The following is a 12,559-nucleotide window of genomic DNA, read 5'->3' as shown; positions in this document are numbered from 1 at the left end:
GGGTAGTTATAGCGTAATTTTTGACTGATTTAAAGAAGTCATAAACGACCCATTTCTGAATTTCGCGAAATAAATTATATTATTTCTGTTAAAATTCCAAACAGTACTTGTCGAAATTTTTTTGTCAAGTCGCATAAAAAATTGGGGAAGTTGCTTTCAAGTTTTCAATATTGTTATAATTTTTGGTCCCGGTCCTACTTATACTGTAGGCCTTGCGTCCATAAGGAAAACAGATGTCATTCAGTTTCGCTGTAGCCGATCCCACCTTAAGGAGGCGGATGGCACTGGAGCCTCTCCAGCCATGACCGCACATTACACTTGATCGTTTTCTCTGGATAATTGGAATAAGCACTATAATTCCAAAAGCAGATCGGTCCAGCGAAATGCAAATGAATCCAATTGGATGAGAAAAGCAATGCTGGAAACCTGAACGCAAATAGTTTAATGGCCAAAAACTATAAAAATGGATTACGTTCGCCGGTGGGCGCGCCTGGCGGCGATGATCGGCCCTTATGTTTGTATATACTCCTACCCTCTGTTGATATTTAATTGTGTGCTCCCAGACCGTTAGGTTGTTAAACATGCATGCTCGTAGACTAAACATATGCATTAACATGCTGCTTTTGGCTTCTTTACTTGGCTGCTTTTGGCTTCGCTCGAATGTAACAAGTAATCTAACAACCCTTAAATTTGTATGACTAAATGTAACTGCGGTTGAGTTTTAGCCGAATACTACCGCAGACTGTTCCTCGTTGACAACTTGTCTGGTCAAGGTGCAACTGGAGACAATATTGTGTTGGGCTCGTATGTGTCTAAGATTGAGATCTACTACAGCACCAGTTTCAAGTCCACTAATCCTATCTCAATGAAAGTGACGCATTCGCCTCTTTTCCAGTCGGACTATGACAATGATAAGACTGTAGAGGTAAAAAGAAAATTGAGCGTGCACTCAACTCTTTCTCCCATTTTAGCTCTCTCACATAAACATGGATTCACCTCCCAAAAAAATCAATCGTTGTTCGGATTCCAAAAAAAAATCTAAAAAGTTGTGTCCGTTTTAAAAACTTGATCTAAATTTTTCTATTTTTCAAACTAAATGGCACGATGAGAGGGATAATCTCTTCTAATTTAATTCTAATACAAAATTAATTTCATTCCAGGTATTTACACATGTTAGCTAGCGAGCGTAGTGTCATATTACAACTTTTCGTCCAACCTTACTCGCAAGTAAAAGTGCTCTTTTGGTGACACTTTTGATTCAATGCATAGCTTCAGTAATGTAGCTGCTTCATTGCGGTCTTGTATAGTAAAGTTTCCATCCCGTGGCGCAGATGCGAGGACGTGACGCGCCTTATCTCCAGGTCGGGTGATTGATTTCGGCACAAGACAAAAGCTTTTTAAATTTCTTATTTTTAGTGTCGATGACCGTGGTCGCTATTTATACAAGCAAAGCTTGTGTTATAGTATGAACTATCTTTTTTTCTAAGTCACAAATATTGTTGCGATAAAAATGTGTTCATTTTGAAAGTATTCATTTTATCACTAACCAGATAATAAGTAAAGCCAATGCTAAGGATACTAACACACTATTTTTGTTCCGATTTTTGTAACAAAAGTAACGGAATACTTGTGCTCGGGGTGTTTTTTTTTCTTCAGACAAATTTCGACATTGAAACTAGAGATCTTTGACGGAATTTTTTATATCACTAAAAAGTTATTGTTGTCCTGAGCTTAAATTTGGAAAAATATTTCACCTGTGATATTTTTTCGTTAAATCATGGGGGTTTAAAAATTTGACCAATTTTGACCAATTTAGAACAATTAACGCGCGATATATTTTGCGCTGTTAACGCGTAAACGGTGTGAGAGGACGATTTTCACAAAAAATTTCAAATTAAAATTCATTTTTATTACATTTAATTTTTAAATGTTTTTACTGCTCCATAGACTGCTCTATAAATTGAGGAGGTTAGTTGGTAATTTGTTTTCAAATTGACTGGTACTGCTAATGCATCATAATTGGCGTGCGTCACTTAGGAATTTTTGTAGATTCAAAGTTTTACTCATTCAGTTTTCCCAGTAGCGTTACCGGTCATTTTTGCTGAGAATGCGAAGTGCAACTTCGCCTCTGTGTAGTATTATGATTCGAAATGTTTTGTAATTGTTCAGGCTCAAACTTTTTCGCTGTTTGACTTTTGTTTTCTTTTCACTTTTCGTTTGTTAAGAGTAATGAACGTAGTGAAGACTCCTATATAGGTCTTGCTGATTTTTTTTGTTTTTTTTTTTTTCAGGAAAAAATCTCTAATAACTACAGATTTGCGTTCATACATATTGATGCATTTATGAATGAACTTAGGTCTATATGCACTTTTTGAGTTCAATTGAATTTCATGGGCTGAAAGCGACGTAAATAGCACTCATCAAATACGAACGTGGAAATGACGCGGAAAAACGTGAACGATTTCAAGTTTCGAAAGTGTAATTTATTAATGTTAGATTTCCAGAGAAATAAAAATTTTACCTGTTTATCCAGTTTTCTCAAATAGGGTTAATGTTATCAAAAAGCGCCGGTCATAAATCGTTCTAGAAATTCAAAGAGCTTGAAGGTCATCTTTTTTTTGAAAATCGTAAGTTGAGATTTTTTTCAGCAAAGTCTAGTGTGTTTTTTATGCTTACTTGCATTCATTACTCTTTTGCAACCTTTGATTGGCTATGCTTAAAGGAAGACAAACTTTTTTATGCAACAGCGAAAGTAAAGGTCGCAAAAACTTGATTGACTTGTTTTTTCGAAATGGAATTTAATTATCAGATTTCCCGGCGAAATAAAAATTTTGGTTAATTTTATCAAAAATTATCAGAAATCAATTGTTCTTGAATTTCAAAGTGCTTCAAGGCCATCTTTTTTTTCAAAGCTCAAAAGTTCAATAAAACAAGTCTATTTTTTCTGTTTACTTGCGTTCATTGAATCTTTTCCTACTATCTGTTGGCGTTGTTCTTTCCTTGTTTCTTTTTTTTACTTGACCGACACTTTTCGATAAAGTTAACCAAATTTGAGACGACTAGATAAGAAGGGAAATTCTTATTCACCAGCGAGCTTAGTGTAATAGTATGAATCTATTTTTTCCCCGACCGAAATCGCAAAAAAGTACTGTTGGTGGCACTTTTTCTACTCTAATAATTTTTTGTAGCATTGGAAATTTCATAGCATGTTTTCTGCTTTATTGGTTGCAAGTGTTTGCCTATCAATATACGACCATGGCATAGATGGCACAGATTGAAGGACGTAAGACTTCTAGTCTTCAGGTCGGAGGTTCAATGCCTCTTTGATCAGACGTTTTATTATTATTTGGTGGCCCCCTTTTTGCTGCATAGCATTAGCAATTTTTTAGCATCTGTCTGTTTTGTTGGTGGCTTATGTCAGAAAACTTTCATGGACCCGTGGCGCATATTCTAGGGTTTTCGAACCCGACTCATAGCAAAAGTTCAATTATACAATGCTAACGAAATATTTTGCTAGTGACATCTATCTCCCATGTTTAAGCGTAATAATTTTGCATGTTTAACGAAAGAATTTTTTCTAGTTTAAGCTATATCATCTTTTGCAATGCTTAAGAAAATTTTCAATTAGTTTTCCGCAAGGTCATTTATTTTTCGGTAATTTTTTTCGAGGCCAAATTACGTCTGACTGTCTGTCTATCTGTGTACCTGCTTTTTAAATTAATTTGATTATGTCTGTCTACCGTCTCCTAGTTTTTTAATTTTCAATTTGGTTTCTTTTTTCCATCTTTCTATCTTTTTTTCTATATTTTCTCTATATGTTTTTTTGATCCTTTTTCGATCTTTTTTCTATCTTTCTTTCTCTATCTTTTTATATCTATATTTCAATACAACTTTTTCTTTGTCACTTTTTCTTTATCTTTTTTCTCATCTTTTCTCTATTGCAATGGTTAAGATATTTTCCGATTTTCCAGGTTGAATTGTAATTCCACCGAGTTTCAAAAAGCCCAATAGTGGGATGCTGTCAGTGTTCACAAAGTGGTTGTGAATTTGGTGTCCAATTAAAAATGCTCAAATCTTTTTAGTGTACGGGATACGACGATTTTTTTTCAAAGATTTTCAGAAAGCTTAAATCACAAAACAAATTACAAAACTTGAAGTTCCCAACCCTGTAGTTGGGTGCTGTCAGAGTACTCTCAAGGATTGCGGATCTTGCCTCCAAATGAGACTACTCAAATCCTTGTAGTTTTCGAGATATGACGTTTTTGTGATGTTTCAAAAATTTTCAGAAAACTTAACGAAATATTTCTTTAAAATTTGCATTTCCCAACTCTATACTTGGGGAATAGCAGAGTACTTTCAGGCAGTGCGAACATTGCCTCCAATTATGACTGCTCAAACTCATGTAGTTTTCGAGATATGACGTTTTTTGTGTTTTTTTTTCGAAAAATTTTCAAAATACTTGAATTAATTTTTGTTGTCAAAGTTTGTTATCCCTTGCTCTGTAGTTGTGTGCTGTCAGGGTACTCTCAGGGATTGTGAATCTTGCCTCCAAATATGATCCCTCAAATCCTTGTAGTTTTCGAGATATGACGTTTTTTTTATGATTTTTCAAAAAAGTTTCAGAAAACTTAACGAAATTTTTTTCTTCCAAATTTGAAATTCCCAACCCTGTAGTTGGGGGCTGGGGCTATTAGAGTTTGCTCAGGGGGTTGCGAAACTTGTCTCCAATTGTGACTGCTCAAATTCTTGTAGTTTTTGAGATATGACCTGTTTTGTGATTTTTTTTGAAAAAGTTAAATAATTTTTTTAAATTTGAAATTCTTTGCGCTGTAGTTTGGTGCTGTCAGGGTACACTCAGGAGTTGCGAATCTTGCCTTTAAATATGAGTGCTCAACTCCTTGTAGTTTTTGAGATATGAGGCTTTTTGTGAATTTTTTTAAAAATTTTTCAGAAAACGCAAACGAATTTTTTTTTCAAAATTTGAAATTCCCAACCCTGTACTTAGGGGCCATCAGAGTACTCTCACGGGTTGCAAACCTTGCATCCAATTATCTTTGTAAAATCTTTGTAGTTTTCCAAATATGACGTTTTTGTGATTTTCTCAAAGTTTTTCAGAAAACTCAACTTCGAATTCTTTCAAATTTGAAATTCCTAACCCTGACGTTGGGTGCTGTATGGGTTTTCATAGGGGTTGCGAATCATACCTACAAATATGACTGCTCAAATCCTTGTAGTTATCGAGATATGAGGTTTTTTTAAATGATTTTTCCAATAATTTAAGTTGACTAAGGTTTAGAAAAATTCACTAAAATATCCCAACCCTGTACTTGGGTGCTGCCAGGGTACTCGCAGGAGTAGTAAATCTTGACTCCAATTATGACTATTCAAATATTTTTAGTTTTCGAGATTTGACGTTTTCGAGATGACGGAAAATAGGAATTGGACATTTTTTTTATAAAATTTGAAATTACCAACCATGTAATTGAGTACACTAAAAGCCTACAGATCTGGTTTCCAATATATGCGGTTTTTCATGAGTTGTCAAAAATTTTAACCACCTAGTGCAGCTTCATCTCTGTGTATGACCCTGTGATTCAGATTGATAATTGATTTGTTTCAGACTGAGTTTTCGGTGGAGTATGACCAGAAGTATGGCGATTTCAACCAAAACATCGGAGTTAGTTTCATTCTTTTAATTCTTTAACCAAGGTATTTATGACAACCAAGGTATTCAAAGCATGAAAACCAAGGTATTCATGCATAGAAGCCATAAAGTTTACGCTGTCTTCGCTAATACTCTGTGCAAATTTTTCCAATCGGAAAATTTAATTGAAAGTTCGCCTTAAATGTTTTTAACATTAAACTGAATATTTGTTAAGATAGCGATAGGTGTAATCGGCGTGTTCGTCATGGTCTACAGCGTCGTTAAAATCAACGGATGGAGAAAGCGAGCGGGAGCTACTACTCTTGATTTATTGGTATGTTTCTTGTTTCATCTATCCATTTCAACAGTTTTCTTTGGTAACGTAATAATCCTTGATTTTTTCCTCACCATTTCATTAAACAGCTATAAACGTTAATGACTTAGATTTTCAGAAATGTGCAAAGAATTTGACCTGATTGAGAAAGGTCTGATCTATTCTGAAGTTAGGTTCATATGGTGTACAAGATTAATTTTGGTTCGTAGAACATACCAAATAGAGGACTAATAAGTTTCCAGAAATTGCTAATTATTTGTTGGTCTGATATTTTTCGTTTTTATCTGTGAGCGTAGCATAATCGTTGAGAATCTTAGCTCTAGAAAGATCAAACGAGACAGACAGCAACCTCTTTCTTAAAGTCTATGAGCATAGATTAGCGTTACAAACTTGGGCAACAATTGATTTCCGTTTTAGGCGCTTCTGAAATTCATGTTCTCCTGGTTTGGAGCAACTGCCAACGCATTTTTCCTCGTCCTGTTCTTCACTGGACTGTACATGCTAATCAGCTGGAGGGTGTGTTGGTGTTATACTACAAGTTCCGAACACTTAGGTTAAAATCAGTTTTTGATAATAATGAACTATTTCAGAATCAAGATGTACTGTATATTCTTCTGCCCGCGGCCAATGACAGAGGAGATATCAGACCCTTCATTGGTTATTTCTGGACCGGATTCCTCGCTAAGGTAGCTCTGTTTATTCTTCATTAGTGTGAGTCAACCCATTTTTTTTACTCATCCCTCGCCCTTTTTTGCTAAATTACAGTTAAACGCTGTCTATTAATTGTTAATATGGTGTTCTAAATTAAATTTTCGACTCGTTGACACTCAAATGTTTGAAGAGTTTTATCAAGCAAAGATCATTAAGGACAGTTGGGCAAAAGAGTAGAATTTTTTTAACCAAGTGCTTCAATATTATCTTAACGTCTGGTTTTTTTAGTGTATCGAAGTCCTACACTTAATCTACTCACAGTGCAACGTGGACATTTTCTTCATCGACTGGGAGAGACCAAAATCGACCAAGTCGCCCAGCGACACCAAGAAGGGATCGGAGGCATCTACAGTTAGCATCTGGCGTACATACTTCGTTGCCAACGAGTGGAATGAAATCCAGACTATCCGGAAGACGAATGTTTTGTTCCAAATTGTGGCTGTTATATTTTTCTTGGAGGGTCTGAACTTCAAGGAGTTCGCGAGGGCAGATCCGAGTAATGACCTGTTTCCAGATGAGAACTATGTGAATTCTCCCTACAACACCTGGTTGAGGTTTGCCGTGGGAGCAAGTGTTTATGTAGCTATCGGAATTGCACAAGTAAGACACCAATACAGCTTGACTCATTATTACGAAAGAAATATGCGCACTTATTGAAATCTTTCTTGAACTATTTTTGATCAACAAGTTACTTATTATTGATCTGGTCTGTTATACCCTCAGCCGTTAGGTGAGGTATAATTAAGTTGTCAAGTCTATGCTAATCGCTGACTATGAAATGAGAAATAGAAAAGACTACGATGGTAACTTAAATTCATCGGTCTATGTTTAAGTCTGGATGACGCTGACCTCGAAGCATTTGAGATACAGCGTTTCATAATAACTATTACATATGTTGTTAGGTATAGATAGATACTTATTTAATCCTCAGACTTCTATATGTATTATGTAATCATTTAGGTTTATAATATGTAAACATTACCAACTGGTAGTTTTAGCACCTGATTGTACATTGTTTGTATGGGAATGTTTTACTATGATATCCGTATGGATAACACTTCCCTCCTTTTAAGAAATTGAGTTCTCAATTTAAGCTTGATTTAGATCGTCCTCCTGCGAATTATCCGTGGCTTGTCCTCGCGTCTCCGCCGATTGTTGTTTATCGGTTTTAGGTATGTCAGATGATCTCTGTTGTGGGGAAGTTTGTTTTTCGTCTTCTTTCTCTCTCTGGAACGTCATTGAATTTCCTCGAATAGGACTAATCGATTGTAAGAAATTCATTGCTTCTTCAAAATCTTTACTGAAAGAGTCTTCAGTGATCTGCGGCTTGTCTAGAATATACCGCGAGCTTGTGGTTCTTGCAATTGTATTGGTCTTAGTCATATTTCGGGTGTTTTCGGGCGTATCGCTACTCATGTGGACTTCTGTACACACTATATCATCTGATGACGCCAACGATGCTGTTTGGTGTGTCGTGTCCTCATTGTATTTTGTGATTTGGTTTTCGTCATTTTTGTCATTCAGATTGGAGGTGCTAAGTTTCGCCGGTGTAATATCCTCCGTATTTGTGTGTTCGATGGTTGCTACTGTGAGTGGGGCTTCAGTGTTTGTTGAGATGTGTCCAATTGGGATGGCATTTCCGAATTTTCCGGCCAGCGTGCTTTTTCGTGATCTGGTTGATCGCCGTATTTCCGGTGATTTGGTTTCTGGTGTGGCCTTTAAGTCAATTCGTTTTGCTGCAGGTTGTTTACTTGGAGATGGGGATTTATGGTCGAGCTCGTTATCCGATGAGAGTGAAATCGATGTATCACAGTCGAATTGGATGGTTGCAGGGTCGACTCTTGCTTTCTTCTTCGGGCTAACTGTTCTGTGAGGTACTGCCTTTGCCGGGAGGCGTTGCGTGATCGATTTGCTTCTGTCCCGGGCATTCCCTTGCTGTGTTGGTGTAAATGTAGCCAATAGTTTCTGTGGACCTAGGGCTCGTCGATTCAATGTCTGCTGAATTATCTCCTGTGTTGATTTTGGTGGTGGCTTTCTAGGGCTTTTCGCTGAATTTCCTGATGTTCCTCCTTGTGCCCCTGTGCTAGGTGTCTTTTTCTCTAAAATACGCGGTTTAGCTCTTGGTAGGTGTTTATACGCGACAAAGTCCTTTAGTGCCGCTGGTCTACATTTTCCATAGACCCTTGGATCTGGTATGAATGCAAGACCGTCATGCCTAATTACCCTAGGTTGTTTCCCATCTTCCCGTATCCACGCAGTGTGTGGAGAGTAATTAATTATTGCGCCGTTTTCGATGATTTTGAACTGCGCCCCAAATGTTCCCGGATTTTTTGTTTTTCTGGCAATTTTCCCCGTTTTTCTAGCAATTTGTTCGAGGCGTAGTCCTGTTTTAGGATTAATGGTATGTGCTGGACCTTTAAAACGATCCTTTAGAAATATTAATGGGGCTCTTCGTAATTTTTCTTTTTCTTGTGATGTTAATAATCTTATGGGGTTACGAGTCCTTAGTTTATCAAAATCATTAGATTTTTCTTTTAGAAAGGTTTCCTGAAGTGATCTGGCTTCATAAGGCTTATTTGTCAAAGGTAGGTGCGCACATATTGGGAATTTTTGGAGTAGCCTCCTGTCGAATTCCTCATCGCTGCTGTCTAATGTTACTGCCTCCGTGTGTGTGTCTGCGTCCGGCTGGTTCTGTGCTCTACGTTTTCCTGAGTGTGATTGTGTGTGTCGATTAGCTTCGGTAGCACTTTTATCCGCGACAGTTTGTGCTGGTGGGGCCGGGTTGAATGTTGGTTCTGGCACGTATTGGTGCTCGGGTGTGGGCTTCATTTTGTATTTCAGGTCTAGTTCATCCTCGCTGTTTAAATCCCTGTTCCACATTGATTCCGCCGACAACGCTGGTTTTGCGAGTACTTTTTCGTCTAAACATGATAATTTAGTATTTTCCCACGAAAGGTTTGACAATTTAGGCGATGTGCTGAGGTTACTTATGGGAGTATTAGCTTTTCTACCGTAGTGAGATTCAAACGGTGTAACTTTTGTAGAAGAGTTAGGTGTAATACGGAGGGTTTTTATTAATTCAGCTACGTCCGATGCTAACTTATATGGACGATTTGTTTTGTCAATTTTCATTATCGCTAGTCGTGATTTTAATGTTCGTATGAGCCTTTCGACCATGCCTATCGCTCTATGGTCGTCCACCGGTGCGAAAATCAGTTTTATATTGTGAGATTTACAATATATAAGGAACTTTTTGGCTCTGAAACCTTGTGCTTGGTCACATCTGATAGCACGGGGTACACCTTGGTTGACTATGTGATTTTGCATAAAACGGATGATTGTATCCGCTTTGTTATTGGTAACAACTTTTGCGTACGGAAAGCGTGAGAAGCGATCGACACCCACCAATATATAAACATCCTTATCGTTTTCGTCCGGTAAGGGTCCTGCGAAATCTAATTGGATTTCCTCATTTGGTTCTACCACCGCGTCCAATGTTGTGAAGTGTTGTTTACCCGAGATAACCTTAAAGTTCTTACCCTTTTCCCGACAGCTTTTACAGTTTTGTGCCGTTGAGACGATGTCTCTGTGAAGGAACGGATACCACACATGCTTCGCTGCTTCTAGCATTCCCCCTTGTCCTGGATGTGTGAGGTGTAAAGCATCCATCAGTGTATGCCTCAGTTGTTTCGGTATGACGACGCGGTCGTCGTAGAGAAGAATGTTGTCCCTGACTGATAGGCGATGCCTTACATTGTAAAAATAAGGGCCGTAGCAGCTTTTGATCGAGTCCCACTTTTGTTGCTTAACCATTGTTAAGAGTGGTGATAAATTTCTATCTCGTTTGGTAGCGGCTGCTAGGAAGCTTACGTCCATCACCTTTCGTAAATTCTTTCGGAACATTGGGGTGTCTTCATCTTCTATGCTGGCAATAGTTTGGCTTTCCGTGTCCTGTTTTGATGACTGGTTGTTGTCGGTTTGGGTTTGATGGTTTGTGTCAGGGGATTGATCTTTTTCCAGTGTCTGGCAAATGGCATCAGCTTTCTTGGATTCGATTCTGTTGAATGTGAAGCTGTTTGTAGAGGGTATGACCTGATGTGTCACGTCACTGAATGTAAGTTCTGGTGGTGGGGGTTTCGATAGAAGTGCATTAAACGATGCGTAATTGAGGGGAGAGAAGGTGAGTTGGGTTTGGGCTGCGGTATGTGCTTTCCTTGTTATGCGGCGAAAGGGTGGTAAAGTCATGCCTTGTTGTAATTGTCTACTCATGTTGTTTTGTTTTTCTAAGTTTGAACTGTTTGAAATTGAGTTAATTTGAAATCGACTTGATTTGAGCAATTGACTACGCAGAGTGAATGCAGTTTGTGTTTGAATCGAATTTGAACGTGCGAAGTTCTCGTTCCGGTCGAGCTTTTTGGTGCCTGGATAATTAGCCGTTTTGACGTTATTCCAAGCGGCGTTAATACTACTGCTATCTTGGAATTCTACGCATTTTACGAGGTCATCAATTAGTGCTACTACGAAATTTTCATCCCAGTACGCGGGGGGTTGAGGTTTTCCGACCGGATGTCGTGAGATGTAGTCAATGAGACCCATTTTACTACCAGCTAGGTGGTGTATGTCAAAATCGAATGGAATGAGTCGATCAATCCATCTGGTTAACCTACTTTGATAGGTTTTATTGCCCCTATTACTTTTTAATGCACCAACTAATGCTTGATGGTCCGTTATTAAAGTAAAACGTCTGCCGTATAGGTAGTACTTGAAGTGCTCAATGGCCCATACTGCGGCTAGAAGTTCGAGTTAGTTTACCGAGTATTTTTGTTCGCATGAATTTAGGAATCGTGATGCATACGCAATTGTGGCCCAACCATCCGGTGTGTTTTGTTCCAGGGCCGCGCCTATACCTTCGCGGCTGGCGTCACAGACAATTCGGGTGTCTCGGTCCGTTACAAAATGTCTGTTTTCTGTTATGTTCTTTACGGCATTTAAGACATTTTTGAAAGCTTTCCCGTTTTCTTCATTCCACTGGAAATTAAATTTATTTGCTGTTGATAGCAGTGGTCGAAGGGGATTGCATAGCTGAGCTAAGTTTGGGATGAATTTGTTGAGGTGATGAACTGAACCCATGAAACTTTTCAATTGTTTGAATGTTTTTGGATGAGGTAGGTTTATAATTGCGTCCGTTTTCTTATGGATAGGTATGGTGCCGTGTTCGTTTATGGTAAATCCCAACCATTCTACTTCCCTACAACCAAATTTACACTTATCGATTGAAATAGCCATGTTTTCCGTATCTAGTTTGTTCAGAACTTTTGTTAATTTTTCAATGTGCTTCTCTTTCGTGCCATGGGATATTATTAAAATATCATCTAGGAACGCGAAAGTGTCCTTCTCGTTGTTGAGTGTCAGATCAATGGCTTTCTGAAATTCTGCGGGCATATCAGTAAGCCCGTAGAAACCGGTTTGGAACTGATATGTTCCCGTTGCTTTTCCTCCAATTATGCTGAAGTTACACTGCGTACGGGTTGTTTCGTCTAGTGGTAGTTGACTGTACGCGTATCGTAGATCTATTGTTGAGAAATACGTCGTTCCTGGCTTATTTGTACCCTCTTGTGCCGATTGTGCTATATTGTCTAACAGAACGTCAATATTTGGCATCTGGTACTTATTTTTGTGGATCGATTTGTTTATTTGTTTTGAGTCCATGGCTAATTTAATGGATCCATCCTTTTTAACAGTAATGACGATAGGGCTTATGAATTGGTTGTCGTTACATTTTTCAAGTCGAGTGATGTGACCTTGATCGATTAATGATCTAATTTCGTGTTCCACCTTTTCTTGTATATGAATAGGAATTCGACGCCCCC

At 38.1% G+C, this 12,559-nt stretch overlaps 1 protein-coding gene across 2 annotated transcripts in view; it reads left to right on the top strand.

The window, feature by feature from the left end:
- Positions 1–12,559, top strand: part of LOC134843527 (meckelin-like) — an 81,943-nt gene that overhangs the window by 60,134 nt on the left and 9,250 nt on the right. For both annotated transcript variants that reach the window (XM_063859633.1, XM_063859632.1), the window contains 6 exons: positions 726–925; positions 5,621–5,677; positions 5,880–5,978; positions 6,396–6,494; positions 6,569–6,664; positions 6,918–7,289. In XM_063859633.1, the coding sequence (XP_063715703.1) occupies positions 726–925; positions 5,621–5,677; positions 5,880–5,978; positions 6,396–6,494; positions 6,569–6,664; positions 6,918–7,289 (923 nt within the window). The remainder of the gene's footprint in view (positions 1–725; positions 926–5,620; positions 5,678–5,879; positions 5,979–6,395; positions 6,495–6,568; positions 6,665–6,917; positions 7,290–12,559) is intronic.

Source organism: Symsagittifera roscoffensis, chromosome 4, assembly GCF_963678635.1.
Source record: "Symsagittifera roscoffensis chromosome 4, txSymRosc1.1, whole genome shotgun sequence".
Classification (NCBI taxonomy): domain Eukaryota; kingdom Metazoa; phylum Xenacoelomorpha; order Acoela; family Convolutidae; genus Symsagittifera; species Symsagittifera roscoffensis.
The sequence above is the reverse complement of the archived record's forward strand: the minus strand, read 5'-3'. Positions and strand labels throughout refer to the sequence as shown.